The 21,018-nt window shown below is 44.3% G+C and overlaps 1 protein-coding gene across 1 annotated transcript in view; it reads right to left on the reverse strand.

The window, feature by feature from the left end:
* WDR72 (WD repeat domain 72) overlaps positions 1–21,018 on the reverse strand; it is a 976,411-nt gene that overhangs the window by 616,272 nt on the left and 339,121 nt on the right. The window contains exon 11 of the mRNA XM_086958315.1: positions 12,811–13,056. Coding sequence (XP_086814441.1) covers positions 12,811–13,056 — 246 coding nt within the window. The remainder of the gene's footprint in view (positions 1–12,810; positions 13,057–21,018) is intronic.

Below are 21,018 nucleotides of genomic sequence, written 5' to 3' on the forward strand. Positions count from 1 at the left end.
TGCTGAGGGCTGAGAAGCTGCGGAGAGAGCAGAGTCGCCGGAGACTGCACTCCATGTCCTGCGGCGACAAGGTGGCCTCGTACAGCACCGTCGTATGGAAGGATCAAGGAGCGGATGCTCCCTTGCCAAGGCAGAGCAGCTGCACACGTGGTTGTGGGCAGCTGTGGTAGAAGGGCATAGGGGAGGAGGCTCTGCCCTGACAGAAGCATTCTCCCTGGAGAGATCCTGCACCAGCAAATGCTGCAGTGTTCACCCGTTCCTGAAGGGTCAGGGCAGACGTACCCTTTGGTTTACTACTGCCCACCAGGAAAGGGTTCCTGTCGATGGCCTAGGCAACCTCGATGTGCAGGAGCTGCATACCTGACTCCACCTCCCATGGCTTTAACCAGGTACTTTGCTGTCCAGGCCTGCGACCACAGCAGTGTTTTTTGGCAATAGTTTTTTGTGGTCCTGTGGGTCACTCGGCACCCAACGCAGTGGCCTGGGCACACTTTTGTGTGCAAGGACTAATTGGGGAAGCTGACCCCTGCAAATCTCCCCGGTCGGAGGACTGCATCGGCACAAGAGTGCAAGGGCTCACCCAACATGGAAGAATTACTACTGTATTGTGTGGAATAGATGTGCAGGGGAGTATTGTAGTGTAGTGGGTGATAGTTCATGATCCCCGGACTTCTGGTGACAGATGGAAATTTATGTGTCATCTTACTCCCATCTAATTTGCACTTCATGCCCTAATGTGGGTGGGTGTAATGTTTATTCCCTAACGTGCATAGTAGTGGTGATTCATGTTCTCTTGCATGCTGCAATTCAGGTTCCCAGGAATAGGTCGTTTAGACATGACATGGTAACGAGTATTATTGGAGGATCTGCATATTATGTATAGTGATGGTGCTTTGAGCAATGTTCTGACTGGTGCCACCTATAAGTATTTACTTTAGTGCACTGAATGGGGTGTTATGATCATTGCCTTATGGCAAAGGGATTTATGAACTATGTGTCATCATGGCAAGTGCTTAGTGGCACAGTGATTTATGCGATTGTGGTCTAATATGTTTTATGAACAATGCAAAGGATATTTTCATATAACCTTATGTTGAGTCTCTTTTTGTGGTGTGCCTAGTGTATCACTGGTGTATGCATGTATTAAGCAAACACTCAACACATTGCCTCTGGGATTAGCCTGACTGCTCTGCCAAGCTACCAATGGGATGCGCAGGGGGTATCTTGTGGGTGTAACTCTCTTACACTGATTAGAGTGCTGGGTTTTGCCTGACTTAGGTGCATACCCTAGCCAACCAGAACCCCATTTCCAGCATTCCTGTAAATCCCATGTTTTCTACATAGTATTTGTAGAACGTCACCAGCTACAATGTCTGTGGGGGTAAGACACAAACATCGTATTAGGATGGGAATCAAGTCTGTCTGTCCGAATTTCTGCAGTAATTCTGTATTTTTGGGGGACCCCTGGGAGCAAATCCTGAACTACAGATACCTTCAGTAATAGTAATTTTCATTCAAGGAATGCAGATTTGAAATTCCTGATCACTTTGTGATAGTGTCAGTACAGTGTATGCTATTAATATTATTAATATACAGCTTATAGAGTGCCTGGTTACTCCAACGGAGTGCCCAGCGCTATACACCAGTTAGAACATGGCGGCTGCGCCACAGACCACCGCCCCAACCTGCAGCCAGGTCCCCTAATGGGACGGCTACCTCAAGCATAATTCCGGCCATCCAAAGTCAAATGGAAAAGCCATGTCTTAAGTTTTTTTTCAAAATACCGTCTCTGAAGGACACTTCCTTAGGTCAACAGGGAGGTTATTCCAAGCTTTGGCCGTGAGGAATCCAAAAGAACTCCCACCTGCCCATACCTTACGCACCCTAGGCACGATCAACTTTGCCGTGCCCAGGGCCCTAAGGCAGTGTTCAGGTCTGTAGAGTGTAAGAAGAGGGTGCAGAAAGCTAGGCCCTTGTTTGTAGAAAATCCTATGGGTGAAACACAAAGCCTTAAAAGTAACTCTGGCTTGAATGGGCAGCCAGTGTAATTTCCTCAGAGCCTCTCCAACCGGGGCCGCCTAAGGTTATCCAGTATTTGGCGGGCTGCCGCATTCTGAACCTTCTGCAGGATGTGCAAATTTTTCTGGGTCACCCCCAGGTACAGAATGTTGCAGTAGCCTAGATGCGACGTAACAAGAGCCTGTATAATCGTCCGTCTAGCCCCTACTGGGAGAAGGTCCAACATTTTTCGCAACATCCTCAGAGTTCCAAAACAGACGCCAGCCACAGATAATATCTGTTCAGAAACTCCCAGGTTCTTAGCCTTGGCCTTAGGGGTCGGGGTGGGTCCATCTCCTCCAGCCACCACAAGTGTGACCAGAGAGAGGGTTGCTTACCCAACGCCATCACCTCTGTCTTTCCCGCATTCAGCTTCAAGCAGCTGAGCTTCATCCAGTTGGCGAGCTGCTCTAAGCAGGCCTTAAACTTGGCAGCCATTCCTGCCTCCTCTTGCTCCAGGGTGACTATCAGCTGTGTATCATCAGCATGTGATACCAGTTTTACCCCATGTCTCAGCACAATATCTGCTAAGGGGCGCATGTAAATATTAAATAGGGTGGGGCTAAGAGCCGAACCCTGCAGTACCCCTTGCAACAATGGAAAGACTCAATTCAAAAAGATGCTGAAATACCTGGACAGACCTGTTCTCCAGGTAGTTTTTAATCCACCTCCATATCACTCCGCTGACCCCGGCCTCCCGCAGCCGTTCTAAGAGAAGGCCGTAGGAGACCGTGTCAAACGCGGCACTGAGGTCAAGTGGGATGAGTGCAATAGTTCTACCCTTATCAGCCGCCATTTTTAGAGCCTCTGAAGCAAACAAAAGAGCCGACTCGGTACTATGTTTGGGTCTAAACCCAGTTTGAGTTTCATGCAGTACTTGTCTCTCTTCCAAAAATAGGGATAGTTGGTGGTTCAGATATTTCTCTGCAACCTTAGCCACATAGGGTAGAAGAGATATAGGTCTAAGGTTTTCTGGGAGAGCAGGGTCGAGGGAAGGTTTTTATAAAAATTGGTACCACCATAGCATGCTTCCATTTGCTAAGGACCTCACCAGAGCTAAAAGAAGTGTTCAGGAAAGAAGTGAGGACTGGAGCAATTGCTTCTTTCCCTAGCCTCACATATTTTGTGGGAATTGGGTCACGGGGCGACCCAGATTTAACTACCTCCACAAGGTTAAGAAATTCACTTACTCCAGGTGGGCGGAAAGTAAAGCAATTGTTACTACCTAATCCCTCAATTGCAGGAGCAGGTATATGATTCCTGCTACTTTTCGGGAAGGCAGCATAGATGATATCGATCTTGCTCACAAAGAAGTCTGCAACCTGATTGAAGTAATCAGTGGAGGCGGGCACTGTAGCTGTTGTGCGATCTAAAGAGGACAGTTCTCTTACCACATTTAAAATTTTCTTAGTGGAGTTTTTGGAAGCTTCAATATAATATAATATGTTGAAAGAGGGGCCCAGGACTGGGAACTTGAGTAGAATTGCCAAATCCCCTGCACCAGCCAGAAGAACGAATCGTGCTTCCTCTCAGGTAAATAAGTTAGAGAACGCTATGTGGCAATGGTGACTTCTAGAATGCTATTTGGTCTTGAACATACATTGATCAGATCACATAACTTCATGTTTACTATATTCTAAATCATATTATCATTTATAAACCTGAAATACAAGTACAATCATCACAGGGAGATAATACAGCACTTAAAACCTGGTTTGTTGTTCAATTTATTACTCAGTCAGTCAGTTTAGCTTTATTCGATTTTGGTTTAAAAATCATAAAAGCAGCAACAATACATAAATAAATGCCTTAACATTTCATTACAAAGTTAATATAAACTATTAAAACAGGATTAAATAAGTAAGTCGGATCAGCTAATCAAAATAAAACATTTCATTATCAAATAGGACAACTCTAAAAACAAAAAGGGGTCGTGCATACAGTGCCACAAAATAGCTTAAGGTTCAGGGGAGGAACATCGGGCAAGCATGTGTCAGCAGTTTACTTATTAATTGCATACTACCGTGTCAATTAACCTAGTACTCATGAATGACCTCTTTGTAGTTGGTACTCAGAAAATACAATTTTTAAACAATGGTTCCATATCTGTTAGAGGCTAGAAGGTTAGGGGCGCTAGGTGCACAAGATCCCCTTCCCCAGGAGTTGTATTTCTTTGCCGTTGATCTTAGTAACGGGATGTGTAGGAGGCTCGGGTAGAAGTCATGCAAGTCCCAAATGCAAATGGAGCCATCTCCTTCTTTGGGCTGGCCATTTCGTAAGTAGGGGACGATGTTCCTATTCTTAAATTTAATTAACACCAGGTCCCCAAAGGTGTCTTTGGGCAGCGTACCTAACCACCCCACCCTCCTGACGCTCGGAATTCCATCATCTAGATCAGGTGGCAAGGGTCTATTGTTCTGTAGCCAAAAAATAACCTTATTTAGCAGGTCCTGATGTGTTTCGTGTTTTCCCTGGCTAAGTGCGGGGACCCCAGAGAGGACAGTCACATATGGGGCGGCTTCAGGTGGTAAGTTGATACGTGGCATTCTTTCTGGATCGGCTCTGGACACTGTGTGATTTATTATCGGGGGTTTTGATACTACTTTAGGGCCTGTTGCGGTAGATGTCTTAGGAGATGGTAACTGAGTTTTGGCATTCTTACATATAATTGACTTACACTTTGCGGGGGTAATGGGAGGATTAGGGCAAGTGGGTATTGCCATCTTATTGATTGGTGGAGAATTGATTATTTTCTCAATGCTGGTTAGCCTGTCCCCTCAGGTCATTAATTTTTGTAACCAAAGGTGATATGACAGATAGTAACAGTTGCTCGAGCTGAGCCAGTAAAGTCAATTGGGAGGACGATACAGGGTCATCTATTTGATCCACAGCCATATCCACCGTTGATGTGATTGGGTTAGAGGGGGATGATGTAGGGCTGGTGCACAGTTTTTGGATTATAGGTTGGTTCTCATTGACATTTTCCCTGTCGTGCTTCCTTTTAATATTGAGACCCCGAGGCAATGCATTGGCTTGAGTTTTGTCTTTATTCAAAGGTAGGGGTAGGTCCCGCGGAGTGCCGTTTAAATTGTCGGAATTACTCCCCATAATAGGGGGGTGGGGGTGATGCATCCGGGACATACTTGGTGCCACACAGGGCATTGAGCTCCTCCCAAATGGACATGTTTATATACAATACTCCAATAAGCGGCAATAAGCAGAACAGTGTAAGTCAATAAGAAAAGAAAAGAAAAGTGCGTCTCTATACCTCCTCCTATGGCAAATGACAGGTGGGGTGGCCCGTCCCGTCCTCTTCTGGCCTCTGAGGGCCGTAGAGGGCCCGCCCTTTGCCCGGGCTTTGCCCGGCGTCCCGCTCGCGTCCCGCGGAGCTGGAGTGACGCCTGCTTTATGCGCCGCCCGGCGTGATGGTGTGGCGACTGTCCGCCGCTGAGGGAGCCTGGGAAATGTAGTTTTGAACGCCCCCCTCCGCACTGCGGCCGCGAGAGATGACCATTGCGGCGGTGGGAGGGAGACGAAGAGTGCCGGTGTTCAGAGGTAGTCAGGGGTTAAATAGCCCAGGGTCCAGGGTCCGGAAACAAGATGAGCTGCTCAAAGGCTCACCAGCTCCTGCAAGCGTCCCCCCGCTCCACCGGAGTGACGCCTGCTTTATGCGCCACCCGGCGCGATGGTGTGGTGTCTGTCCGCCACTGAGGGAGCCTGGGAAATGTAGTTTTGAACGCCCCCCTCTGCGCTGCGGCCGCGAGAGATGACCACTGCGGCGGCGGGAGGGAGACGAAGAGTGCCGGTGTTCAGAGGTAGTCAGGGGTTAAATAGCCCAGGGTCCAGGGTCCGGAAACAAGATGAGCTGCTCACAAGCCCCTGCAAGCGTCCCCATTACTCAAAAGATAGCATTACCAAAACATGAATTGTGGCTTACATTTTAATGTTTCCTTTACTTTTCCTAAAGAATAATAACCGGTGAATCATGTAATCCCTTGCAGTTAACAACTGTTGCCAATTTAGACCAAAAGCAAATTCTGTTTGCTACGAAGAAACACATACCCTTAAGCCAGCAATCGGGAATGTTACATTACTTGATGGTATTTCATGTCGTCATATTATTTTATGTTATGTTATTGATTATTACTGGAGCACAGTGTTTACCAATTACTTGAACCCTTTGGCAAACTCATTTATTGGAATAATTTTACAAATGCTATGAAAACTTTATCAACCTCAGTGCTATTTTGTACATCACAGTTCTCTAATAAATGTAAAGGGAAGAGGAAACTGGATTACCAAACATTGCCAAATACTTAATTGTGGCTTTTATTTGTATGTTTTTTCCACTTTTTCCTAAAGCACAATAACTAGCAAACCATCTTATTTCTTGCAGTTGAGGTCTTTGCAATTTTAAACCACAGGCAAGTATTTGTTGCTACAAAACAAATGTGCAAGCCGTAAGTCAACAAACTTGAACATTATGTTATTTTATATAATACCATGTTGTGTTATTTTATGTTATATTACTAATTAGCAGACTCTATTGGCTTATCACCCTTGTGAAGCTTAATTTTTTAAATAATTTTAGATACTATATTCAATCAGTGACAACCTCGCACGATGTTGTACAATTTCAACCTAATATATTTACGAAGTATGGCATACTGGATTGCTTGTCTGAAGAGGAAAAATACCTGGAGAAATGTAGGTGCACTCTAATGCAGGTGCACAATGTAAAACATCGGATTCTTTGTTATTTGTTGAAGGGGTGAGAGCCCACTTCAAATAACAACCGTAAACCTTGTCAGGGTGAACCATAAAAGTCGCTAAATAAACCTGTGCTTAGCTATTGAAAAGCTTGGCACAAAAAGCAGTCATGCTTAACTTAGAGGCAATTAGTGGAGTATTTATGCAGCACTCAAACAGCAATTAAGTGAAAGCACAACACAAGAAATCCCAAACCAAACTGGACAAATAGAGTACATTTTAATAAATAAAATGATACCAAAATGGTAAAAATACTAGTACCAGAGATGTGATTTTTTAAATGTTATGGTTAAAAATAGTGACAAAAGGCATGAAGTACCAACTGTGGATATCTGGCAGTGCCGGAACATGAAATAGCAAATGTTCAGGCCCACAACGATGGATGTTTTGCCTTCTGATATTGATTAAAGGAATGTGTGTTGTGACTGAGATGCTCTGCATTGACCCAACGCATGTACTTCCTATATGTTGCTCCCCTTGTCTTCAATAATGAAGCTGGTAAAATTTGACTTCAAATAAGATCATTGATTTATAACATCATATAAAATGAAATGATCTTGTAGTCCTGAATTTAATCTTTGTGGAGGATGGACCCAATGAGGCTTTCAGTCGGGAGCTGCCTGGCTCTGGGGTGTTCTGTGTCACTCTGCATTGGATCCAGTGTAACCTTTGATGAGGAGCTGCAAGGTACAGCTCTACGAGTCTCAGTGTAGCACTGCATTGGATTCTGTGAAACCTTCAATTAATCAGGGAGGAGTGTACTCTGACTCCAGCCAAGAGACAGGACCTGCAAACACAAAACCGAAGGTTCAGGACTCACTCTACCAGGTGCCAGTAGAGGGGTCCTGGTGAGGCGCGGTTGGTTCTGATCAGCTGGAAGTAGGAAAGGCTGCTAGGTTTTTGTGCTCCTGCAGCTCAAACAGGAGGGCAGCCAACTCACCCTTGGAACCACTTCTTGGGTTCCTCGATTCAAGGCATGCAGGTCCAGTCATCTTTCAGGATTTTCAGTCAACAGTGCAGTCCTTCGCTGATCTTCACAGACCCAGGAGTGTTCTGATTTATGGCTCTGAGAATTCCACTTTTATGCTTGACGGCCTATGAGTCAGGGACAACCCTCTGCCTAACTCTAAAACAGGTTCTAGTCAGTTCTTCTCTTTCTGCTGGATTTGGCTTTAGCCTAGCTAGTTAAACCAAGAACAGGCAAGCCCAGGTGTGAGATTCATCTGCCAATGACAGTGTAGCCTTCTTAAGTCAGGAAGGGCTGAGTACAGTCTCCAGGCTACCCCATGAAGTGCAATCAGTTTAGTTTAGTTTTTAAATTTATAGTGCACAACAGATACCCAAAAAGGGTTTCCCGGTGCATAGGACGGATCAAGATGGAGAGAGCAGGTGAACAGGATGGTTATTTGTCAAAAAGTCAGGTTTTATGACTTGCGGAATTGTGTGTAATTGGCTTCGTTGAGAATTGTTGTGGGTAAAAAGGTCCAGATTGCGGGACGAGATAGGAGAAGGCCTTGCCACCTATCCGGGCTAGTTTGAATTTAGGTATAGTGAACCTCCCTTGGGTGGCAGAGCGAAGATTACATGAGGGAAGGTATGGACTGACCAAGGACTGGAGATAGTGAGGAGCACTGCAGGATTTAATTTTATGCATGTAATTTAGTGCCTTAAATTTTACTCTGTTCTAAACTTTAAGCCAGTGCAGCTTGCGTCTGTATTGGGAGATGGAAGTGGCTTTGGGGACTCTGCATAAAAGTCTGACAGCGGCATTTTGTACCATCTGCAGCCTATGGACTACTGATTTGTTCGATCCTAGGTAGAGGATGTTTCCATAATCAAGTCTGGATGTTATAAGAGCATTGATTACGGTTTTTCTGGTGGATTCCGGTAGCATCCAACAGATTTTCCTTAACCATTTGAGAATGGTAAAGCAGGTTGCTGCTACTTTGATGGATTGAGGATGCATGCTGAGTGAATCATCAATAATGATGCCCAGATTTTTGACTTGGGAGGATGGAGATGGGAGCTTTCCCATTTCGTTTGGCCAATTTTGGGGGTTCCTTAGCTCTTTTTTCTTTCCCAATATCAGAATTTCAGTTTTTTCTCCATTTAGTTTGAGAACGTTTTCCTGCATCCAGAGAGCTATTTTGTTTAAACCAGTTTTGAGCGTAGATAGATCATTAGTTTTGTGAGAAGTTGATTTGAGAATTGGCGTAGGAAAAGAGAGATAATCCTGATATTTCTGCTACCTCAGCCAGTGGTCTAACAAAGATTAAATAATAGGGGGCTGAGGATAGAGCCCTGAGGAACCCCATGGGCAAAAGAGTGGGTTTCAGAGAAGGCTGAGTGTGAGAAGACCTGGAAGGTACGTTTTGCAAGAAATGCGGTGAGCCAATTTAGAGCTAGCCCCCTTATGCCATGTGACTGGAGTGTGTTAATGAGCACAGTATGGGACACTGTATCGAAAGCAGCGCTCAGATTTAGTAAAATGAGCGCTACGGTGTCTCCATTGACCAGATGTCGAAGTATGTTTCCGTGACCCCTAGGAGGGTGGTTTCAGTAGAAAAGCCCGCTCCGAAGCCTGACTGGGAGGGATGAAGAAGACCGTGTGTTGTTACGAAGTGGTTGAGGTGTTGGTGAATGTGTCTTTCTAAAATTTTGGAGAAGATGTAAAATAATGATATAGGGTGGTAATTACTGGGCTCATCAGGATCAGCGTTTGCCTTTTTCAAGAGAGAGTGAATAATAGCGTGTTTCCACGATGATGGAATATTAGATTCCTGTAGTGAGGTGTTCAAGAGATTGACTATCACAGACAATGAGGAAGTGCTTAGCTGCTTTAGTATTGAGGCAGGTAAGGGGTCATTTGGCGATCCAGATTTGATGTTATTTAGGTGTGTTGTTAAATCTTCTATGGTGAATGGGGGCCAGGTCGTCAAAGAATGTCCAGGGAGGTCAGTGTCAAGAAAAATGGAGAGGAGCGGAGGGGTAGCGGAAGTTGTTTTTGCCTGATTGAGTACAATGTGGTGATAGATTTTGTGCACTTTTTGAACAAAGAAAGTGGCCAGGATCTCGCATTTGGGTTTAGTAAGTGCGGGAGCTTGGGCTTGAGTTTTGGAGCCTGCCAGTTTCTTAACTGTGTTAAAAAGAGTCTTAGAGCAGTTGGCAGCATTTGCAATAGTAGTTGAAACATATTCCGCTCTAGCTTGTTTGCAGAGTTTGTGATAGTGTATTAAGGCACTTCTATAAATGGATTTCGATGAGGGAGTGTAATTTTTTCTCCACTTTCTTTCTAAGCTTTTACAGTTTGATTTTTCCATTTTTAGTGACTCATTAAACCATGGGGCCGGTGGTTGTTTATTTTTTTATTTATTACAGGTAAACATGTATCAATGGCCTCTAAAAGCACTGTACTGTAGACAATAGCTGGTTTACTTGGGATACAGGACAGGGTTTTTGGTAATCCAAAAAGGTGTTTAAGGTATCCATATTTAACTTTTTCCAATTTCTGCCCTTAAGGTTGGTGTGCTGGGAGTGGAAGATCGATGTGCTGGAAGTGTTAGGTTGAATTTTATTGAATAATGATCTGACCAAGTTGTCAGCAGCGTATGGGCATGGCTTCTTCCCAGTCATCCTGCCAGGAAAAACCACACCCAGGTCCTTTGGCCAATGTCTCTGAGCAATACACATCACAGGAGAGCCATTAACACCCAGGTGACCCCAGACACTAGATGAAATGCACATTTGGCTTAGGCAGGAAATGGCAATTTTCTAATAGTCTTGTGGGTGGGGTTGATGCACAGCTTGGAAATATTCAAGACTTATTTTTGATTGAAGTTGGTTTAATAGATTTAAGGTGCTGCTGATGGGTGACGCATTCCGTTTATAGCGTCCTATATCAATGAAAAGTGCGTTTCCAATGGAACATTGGTTACATCCCATTCAGGCACTCATATGCTGGTTCCCATCCAAAGGACTCCACTCATTTGTTATCTGTTTTTTTCATTTTTATTAGTGCTTTTTACAATTACTTCATTGTAGATTTGCTTCCTGTATTCATTTGTATGTCAACATGAATATAATCTTTTTATACATATGTTCTCTTAGGGGCTCCAATGCATTTCGGGCAATGCTTGCCCTTCCTCAGGGAGCATACGCTGTTAAAAATACAGATATATCTCTGATCACAAAGAATTCACGTATAAGCATTCACATATAAGTGCTTTCATTTGTTAAGGGACCCAAGTGACTTGGGTGACTTGGGTGCTTCAGTGCTGTATTCAATTGTAGCATTAAATTAACAGGCCCTTGACACATATAGTACTATTTACTAAAGTATTTTAAGGTGCATGCCAATTTTCAAATGTTTAAAAGGGAAAGGACAAGCGCGTTTCCACTGATTAGCATGAGTAAAGTGCACATAGTCCTATGGCCAACATAAATGGGTTCAGCGAAAGTAGGACAGTGAGGGTATATAAATCTTGGAGAATACCACACAAAAGATGGTCATTTCTAACACACTCGGGGTGCCTTCACCGTGTTTCGGTTGTGGTAATCAGTGCACCCTGCATCAGAGGAGGAGACTTCAGTATGTTGCACAGAGAATAATAATGTAACTGTCATAAAGGCAACAAGTTTACCTTCCCGCATACGATAAGGTCAAAATGTGATGAACCCCATGGAATACCTGAAGACTTTCTGGAATTCGAGCACTGCAGAAGCATAACTGCATGGTGGACAACAGAGAAAATAGAGACAGAGAAATATGATCAAGAGGAAACTGGGAACAGAGAAACATAAGAGACAAAGAAGGTAACAAAACAAGGTGAAGGGATTCCAAAGCCAGTGGATGAACTAAAGCAATAAGCGGAAGCCCCAATAACTCAAATGCAACGTTGTCAGGCAACATGGTCAATGTTTCGTGCTTTCTTATGTAGCTATTGCCTAGCAAGACCCGTAACTACTATGTGACCTATGTTTCTTAAAGGGCTAGATGACCTGAAACTACCAATTACTGGCAAAGCGCTAATCTTTTCCCCAAACCTTATCAGCCTGTTCTCCAAAGTCTCCATTCGCTGGGTCATTCTCTTTCTTACCGTTCTGCTTGAGTTAGGTCTTGGTAAGCATCTTGTTTTGTTCTGAGCTTTGATTCTTCTGATGTTCAAATATGTGTACATGCCTCTTGTTCTCACTCTATGCTCGTGATGCACATTTGCCAATTCACAGCTTCCTGACAGTAGCTCAGCCGCGGCACATGGACGGAGTTGCGGTGGGGCAGAAAGGCGGGGTGTGGGAGGGGCAGGGTGAGGAGTGCTAAAAACCGGAATATGGATAATTGGAGGTAAGCAAAATGCGATGCAGGCCGCGCTACAAAATTCGTTTTATTGGTTAAATTGTTTACTTACCTCCAATTATCCATATTCCGGTTTTTAGCACCCCCCACCCTGCCATCCCCGCCTTTCTGCCCCACCGCAACTCCCTCCACGGGCAGTGGATGCAGTAGCTAAAGCCATGCTGTGGCCAAAAGAAGAAGGCATTTGACTTTTATGCTAGCCACGTAGTTTTGTAAGCAGTTACACAAGTAGTCAAATATGCCAATTATTTATCCAACACTGACACTATGTTTGTTGATAGGCATAGGCAAGAAGAGTGTACTATCAACCTCTCGCCGCGCACAGGTGCAAAACCTGAGCTTTACCGGTCCATAAAGGGTAAATATCCAGGGATATTTTGTCATGTTTGTTGTACTTGTTGATCAGCATATGATTTTATTTTCAGCATCATTAACCCCTTACATGCGGCCGCGATCCCCTCGTGTGCTGTAAACAACACGAACAGGGGCGGGCCGTGACGAACCCCAGCCGTCATCAGCACACGAGCACGGTAGTGCATGACGGCTGTGGTTCGTTATCAGAATGGAAGGGGTTAATGCGACTGTTCAGTCAACATTGCACGTACAATAACATTGTATTAATACATTACCTTTTAAAAGTGAATGTTCTTGTAGAAGGCTTGTCCGTATAGCATGTAAAGCAGGTGTTATAATAATTTTTCCATCTTGGCAGCCGCATACTAATTTATCCAGGTTCGGTAAGTATACAGAAGAAGTAACTGTGGCATTCACAGTACTATTTTCAAGGACACGGAGATGATCAATTATGCCTTCAGACATCCTGCCATTTTGATTAAAGATTTCTTGAAGAGTAATCGAAGTTGCTAGTGGAATTTCTGTAAAAAAAAAAGAAAAATTTCATACAAAATGTTAATAACAGTTTGATGTTATAGCAAAGCGAATGTTTCCTATTAATTGATATACAGATGCATCTGTGGAACAACAACATAGCAACAACCCTCCTTACTCTACTACACGTTGGTTTCCAATTATATTTTCCAAATCTCCTGAGTCTATAACGTCTGCTTCTTTTTAGCTATAATTTTACAGTTCCACTTCATAATTCCTGTTCTTATTTTCTATTTCATTTCCATATCACTCACATACCTCTCTTGTTGTTCCCGCCTTTCTAACTACCTTTGCTCATTTTCACAGGTTCGATTTTCCCTGTCTTGTGTATAGATATATTCCATCACTGGTAACGTCTTATTTATTTTGTCTGTTTCATTATACCATTTGCCTTCCCACTCTTGCCCTGATTCTGTGATCTGTTCCTTTTATTCCTTGCCTGTCTTTATTTATTTGGTAACGTATATACAATATGTTTAGTCAATGAAAAACATTACAAAAAATTCTAATGCAAAGTAAACAAATGAAATTTTCTTAAGAAAGGTAAGTGAAAAAACATTCAAAACAATGTGTTAAATAGGGCGAAGTGCAAGATGAGCATGTAATAAGTAAGGCAATAGTCCTAGTGTGGCTCACTGGTTAGAGCAGGCAGACCCTGAAGCAGAGGTCAGACCCGGGACCAGGGTTCGATTCCCGACGCGGCAGGGGGTTGAGCTCAAATGTCCACGGACTCGATAATTCTCGCTTCGGTGCCTGACCTAATCATGGGTTCACACTCTGCAACTCTGGGCATTAAGCTTGCTTAATCTCCACAACGGCCCCCCCGCGGCGGGATGCCTGGCTTTCACCTTGGGGATGCCCTGTAGGGGCTATCTCACTGGGAAAAACCAGGACGGGTTCCCAAGGCAAGCGCGGAGATACCCCTTCGGGGGTCGATTCTGGCGCTATATAAGAAATGCAATAATAATAATAATAATTACAGGACATAAAAGTAGTTAATCACAGTGCCTAATAAATTACATTGTATAAGTGGAAGTCTGCAAAGTTGAAACTGTACACTTATATTATGCCAGTCACTGACAGTAACTTTCAGGTTGTGCCTATATATTTGGCATATCTAGTGGTCATCTGAGGCTGCCCTCTTTGATACATAGAATCAGTGCCTGTCAACAGGCGTGCAGCACTTCAAGGGGTCACAGAACCATCTCATACGGGCAGTTAGGAGAACAGAGCACGCAAAAAGAATATGTAAAACAAACTGCTGCTTGTAGCCACGGATCTGCAACCTTTTGGGATAGTAAATCATAACAAAGTGGCAAAACGGCAGTGTAAGGTAACAACCCAATCAACAATTAAATTCAATACACTTTTATTCGGTTTAAAAATATAAACCATAAAACTTACACAACAAAAATACAATATAAGTAACAGTGCATTATTAAAAAGATATCCAGTACTGCAAAAACACATGAATAAATAATTAAAAAACCTGGGAGACACTCATTACTGGTCCATATAATGTCTAGAAATGACAGTTGCGTTTAAAAAAAACACAATAAAAAGTATACAGTCTCCTTTCACTAATTGGAGATACACCAATGCAGGTCGAATCTGGCTGAAGTTCAATCTTTTTTTGAAAGAGGAACTAGGTAGCTTTTGCGAGGGAATTCATACAGTTGACATAAAAGCATAAAATGCAGCATGTCCTGCAGAGACTTTCCGTCGCAGCCGCAGGGAGCTGCCACTGTACCAAAATATTTAGGTCTGGCAAGCAGGAGGTGAAATAGGTTCAATCGAAACCTGGTTAAAAGGAATTTTCCGTGCGTAGACAATGACCCCATAAGATAAGGCTCTGCTCTCGGGGTTGTTTTGAGCATTATGTATGTCCGCACCCTTGGGGTCTGTACCTCCTTTGCTTCTCTATCCATGTTTTTACTCGTCAAGAAGGCGGTTTTAATTTCCTCCACATCTCTCTTAATAATGTTTTCCGGGTTAGAGAATAAAACCCTTTTCCTCCACATACCTCAGCCACGGAATACGAGCTGAGTTGTCAAGTAACATGCAAGCTTTTATAATCAAGTGAGTCAGCGGAAGGTCTGGGTTCAGCCAACACTTTAACCAAAAAATCAGTGGGCGTAGGGAAAGTGCATCATTTACATACGGGACCCCCAATTCCTTGTGAACCGCTAGATTGGATGTGCCTCGTGGAACACACAAAAGCTGTTTCAGGAAATCATTTTCCACTATTTGGAGGGATTCTCCCACATTGTATCTCCAAATTTCGCTGCCATATGAAGCTACGGCCAGGCTTTTAGCCTGGTACACTTGAAGCATAGCTCCGGTGGGTTTCTTCCCTAATTTGGAAGCAAAATTGAAGGCTGCTGCATTCACCCTGATAACATCCCCTTTTTTTCTGTACTAGTGGGCCCTAATTAAGCTTGTTATCAAAGAGGACCCGTAGATATGAGAACACATTTGTGTGGGGAATTTTTGAGTCTCCCACTCTAAATTGAAAGTTCTTCTTTGCCGGCTGTCCCACTTGCATAACGTAGGATTTGGCATTATTAATTACCAGATCTCTGTCAGACATAAATCCTGCGAAGGTGGTTAGCACTAAATGTAAACCCCTTTTGGTCCTGGATATGAGGACCGCGTCATCCGCATATAACGGGACGGGGATCTCTCGCCTTCCTACCCTTGGACTGTCAGCCCCAGATGCCTGTAAAACATTATCCAATTCATTAATATAAAAGTTAAATAAAAATGGAGCCAATATACAGCCTTGCCGGACTCCCTTCTTTATGTTAAAATACCTTGTAACACGCAGGTCTTGTGAGAACCTAACATTGGCTTTGGTTGACTTATGTAAGTCCTTCAAAAAATAAACAATATTGGTCTCCATGCCCATTGCCCTCATGGACTGCCGGAGCTTATTCCTAGGGACACAATCAAAAACCGCTGACAAGTCCATGAAGGCAAGGTGAATAGTCCCAGGGTGGGCGACGGTGTATTTACTCAGTATTAGGTAAAGGTTAAAACATTGAGCAACTGTAGACCGTCCCTGTCGAAACCCATACCGAGCTTCCAACAGTATCCTCTTATCCCCTGCCCAGGATGATAGTCTTTGAAGGAAGACCCTACCCACCACTTTTACCACTGAGTCTATAAGTGAGATGGGTCTAAAACAGTTAGGGCTGCTTCTGTCACCTTTTTTAAAAACAGGGACTATTGTAGAGGTTGCCCAGGACGGGGGGGCATCCGTACTGAGCAGCTGCATTAAAAACGGACTCCAATATTGGCGCCCAAAAGGAGGGGACTGCCTTAAAAAGGTCTGGGGGGGATCCCATCGGGACCGGGTGCTTTTCCAGCAGTAAGACCAATTATACCTTGCTGAATCTCACACCTCTCAAATCTTGGAGCTGCCTCCTGAATACCATGAGGAGTTCCTCGATTGTGCTCAGGCGGGCAGTCAAACATGAGTTCAAAATGTGATTCCCACTCTTCCTCTGTTACGGGACAATCGAGGCCCCCCGTCCTGATCAAACAGCGGTTTGTTAATCACACTCCAAAACTTCGAACTGCTTCTGAGAGTGCCAGGATCCAGCAACTGCCTCCACGCTTCCTCCTTCAATGTACCCTTTCGTACTGCGAGGGCCAACTTGTATTCCCTACGGCAAGCGATAACATCAGCTTACACTCTTGGTTTTAATGCCAGAGCTTCCCTATGCCTCCTAGCTGCTGTGTGGAGAAACAGCCCTCATCACCAGACCGGGAGGGCCCAGCCGAAGGAAAGAGGTACTTACTGTATTTGTAGTACTGAGAACACCCCTTCACAGCAAGAGGAAAAGGGAGTGTCTGGCCCTTGCCAAGCAGGACCGCACTGTTTCACCCAGTCGTCTAGTTTCTCAATTGAATTATATATCGGCACACAGATTTGCATCCTCATAATATGTCATGTGAAACGAGCAGTAACACCTTTGTTTTAAATGTTAAAAATCATGTCTGAATGTATTTTGTTTTCACATGTTTTTTAATTAAGCTGTAAATCATTTTAGGAGATTGTTTTTATTTTATATTAACCCTGCAGACGCCTTTGGTGGTTTTTATAGATGACAGGTGTTTATTTAATGATAGCAGTGCTCTGGTATTAAATAACAAGTGGTGGCTACTGGAAACACACAGGATGTGAACTGAGTTTTAATTTATGCTTTGCCAGAAGTGACACATGACTTCACAACAGAGACATTATAATTCATATCGTCTGTCAATTTTTTTAATTTAAAGAATGCCCTTATACGGAAATACTTTGGAAACACTAATACACAAGTGGACATACATGCACACAGAGATACAGACACATACATAAACACATCTTCCTAGTCCCACGTGCACCCACATATGTATAAAAAAGATGCACATAAATGCCCACGCATACACTCACAGGAAGACCCCAAACAATGGCAGGCAGTTTACATGCATGCTCAAACATACACACACAACCACAGAAGTGCATGCGCTCACAATTAGCAAGCACACATACACATTTCCAAGACCAGATACCTACTATTTTGTGCTTTAATTGTATCACTTTGTTTCTTCTTAATATGTAATTTTTACTATACATGCCATATATGTGGACAGTATGTCCCATTCAACACCCTGAAATATTCCGTTCTGATGATTGCAAAGTTTTGATGCATTGATCTTTACTCACCAGAATGCCCCTCGCAGAAAGCATTGGGTGTGCCCCCCTGATGTCCTAGGTGCATCCAAAATTCGTGCCTACATCTAGTCCCTAAATCAGCCTCACTATCCCTTTTATGCAGCATAATTTATATCTGTGGTTTAAATCTGCAATCTAAAAAGAGATCTTTATGGCCTGTTAGAAATGGGACTTCTGGTTGGGTAAGGCGTGCGCCAAAGCCAGGCAGAAACCACCACTCTAGTCAGGGCAAAGGAGTTACACACTAATGATAAACCCTGCTCACCTCCTTGGTAGATTGGCACAAGCAGTCAAGCTTATCCCAGAGGCAATATGCAAAGCGTTTGTGCAACACACACACAGCAGCAACACACTGAGCACACTCCAAAAGAAACTCCACACAAGGTGATCTCAAAAATAGCCTTTGTATTATCATAAACAAATTAGAAACATAATCACACATTTACACTGTGCCAACTGGCACTAGGCAATATTCACAGGGGATTATATACAGGACCAGGCAAATCGGGCCATGGTCAGAACCAACAGAACAGGTAAGTAAATGTAAAACACCACCAGTAATTACTAGTACAATAGCATCGTCACCTGTAACATAAACACATTATGTCTGCATCACGTTAGGCGAAGTCACATTACGCATAACTTGCATTACGCCTAAACCACACTACGTGTTAGGCATAGAACACATTATGCATGAACCTCATGAACATAACATTAGGAAACATATTAAGCATTAGGCCTCACCAGCATAAACACATTAAGGAATAACCTCATAAGCATCAGAGGCATAAATCAGGGTGCATAAATCACAAGCATAAACATATTATGCAGTTGTGTAGGCATCACATTAGGAACAAAACACATTATGCATAGACCATCAGCATAAACACATGATACATCATCCCAATTCACCTAACCCACATTCTGCAGAAATCACCTTTAGGCATAATCATGAGCATTTCCCTATATAGTACCGGTGGCCCCCCCAGTAACACTGGGAAGGTTCACACCACACTTGTGCAGCAGGCAACTTCTAGCAACTGGCCAGGTGCCACCACATCAGGATACCACATACATCAGCCCCTGGAGTCCAAAATCACCAGGTCACTATTCTGGGCTCAGGGCGCTGGGTGCCAGTCCTAGGGAGTACCACAACGTTAGTGTGCTCCGCATCAAAATGCAACAGGGGCCTCTGTCAAGGTTTTACCCCGTTCCTGACAGCACAACCAGCGTGGAGGGGAAGCAACTTCACCCTCCCAGTCTCATCAACAATGGCTCTGGTGTGTGGAATTAGTCCTGGCAGCTGTCCACTACCACTCTGGGCAGCTGCTATTGCGGGGTAATGAGGCCACACTACCCCATACCTCTAACACGGCCTCTCACCTGAGTTGGTCCCCTCAGCGTGGAGGGACTTCCTCACTCCTCTGGTCTGCACGCAGGGCTCACGGGAGCCCCGTTGACCCGCGGCACTCTACTTCTTTGCTTCTTTTCATCCGGTACCCCTACCTGGGACCAAGGCTTCTTCAGCACGGGGACAGCTCAGGGACTTCTCGCAGAGTGGGCTCCCGTCCTCCTTCAGGCACCACTCTGCTCTGCCTCCAAGGCCCCGCCCACAGTCAGGCAAGGCCGCCTGGCTTCCGGGTCGCGACGGTGATTTCCTTGGCTACATAAGCGGTGTGGGCATCCGCTAATCACAGATGGACAAAAGTAGGGTGGGCACCCACAAAAAAACATAACAAGCGGGGGTGGCATCCGATATTCCACAATACAAAAACGCGGGGTGGGCTCCCACTTTGAAGTAAAGCTCAAGTGCGGGGTGGGCACCCGCCTTTAGAAATATGCAGAAATGCGGGGTGGGCACCGCTCCTCTCGGCATCCAGGTGGGGAATCCCCACATCAGGATTCCCTCTACGTTAGCGGCAGCTCCGTGCTGCAGAGCCCGCACACTCTTCTTTGGCAATTTGGAGGTAGCGCTCACGAGGCGCTGGATGTAATTACTCTTTAGAGTGGAACATTCAAGGAAAAGGTCCAAGGGGCACAGCTGGGCCCAGGGAGGCCAGCAACAGCAAGCCCCCAAATATACAGGAACAGCACATATTTCAGGGGGGTCACAGCCCCTATATTTATTTCCTTTTTTCCCTTGGTCTCCACCAGCACAGGGCCTGGGGAACCAGCAAAAACTGGTTCAGGCGGGAGTTGGAGCACTTTGTTTACAAGGCTCCCCTTACCCTTTGTCAGGTGGGGTCATTAGACACACCACAGGGAGGTGGGGTCATTAGACACACCACAGGGGGGTGGAGCCAGCATTTTACAGGGCAGGCACAATCCTATTCAGGAGACTACTACTCCCACTACTCCAAATGTAAATGTCCCATTCAGTCTAGTGCGGACTCACCCTACCCCTCCTGGAGCCACACACACCTCTCCAGCCCCAGTCACTTAAAAGCCAGACAGGCAATTCAAATCAGGCAGGAAGACACATAGCACACAGAAATGCCAACTTTTGAAAGTGGCATTTCTAAAACAGTTATAATAAATCTGCGCACACCATTGCATGGCATTTATTATCACTATTTCAAACATACCAAACTTGACCACGCTGTGCCTGTCATATCGGGAAATACCACTGAAACACTTATCAGGGAATCCCCCACGCATTCCTATGGGGGGGGCAGAGCCACAGTAGTGAGAAACCAAAATTCATTTGAGATACACTTGATGAGCGTGGACGATATATTAAGCGAAATGGATACAGCCCCTTTTTTTGATGACTAAGATGCTTGTATAGTCCTGATGAACTCAGTTTGTTTAATGTACCGATGAAGAAACATGTTTTGGCTAAGAATTATTACTGGCTACGAATTGTGATTAAAGCTTACTCTAAGAACTCCAGAATGGAATCATAACTTACTGTGACAATGGAATAGTAAAGAACTAAGGAATTACAACCAAAGAACACAGACACTTATTTGTACCTGTGTTTGAATATTGTGTTGTCAGGGACCCATAGATTACTTTCACATATAACAGTGTTATCAGCAGGTTATTTTCTAAAGCAAGGATGAACATTTCTTACAAATTGAAGGGAAATCAACTGATGCTGAAACTCTGGTACAACTTGTGATCGTGGCCAATGACTGTATAGTGGACAGAGGCTACCTGCCCAAATTTTAATGTCGTCCATAAAAAGCATGGTTGGTAGAAGGTTAGGACCTATGGTCCCATC

The sequence above is a fragment of the Lissotriton vulgaris genome, chromosome 2_1 (assembly GCF_964263255.1).
Source record: "Lissotriton vulgaris chromosome 2_1, aLisVul1.2, whole genome shotgun sequence".
Taxonomy (NCBI): Eukaryota; Metazoa; Chordata; class Amphibia; order Caudata; family Salamandridae; genus Lissotriton; species Lissotriton vulgaris.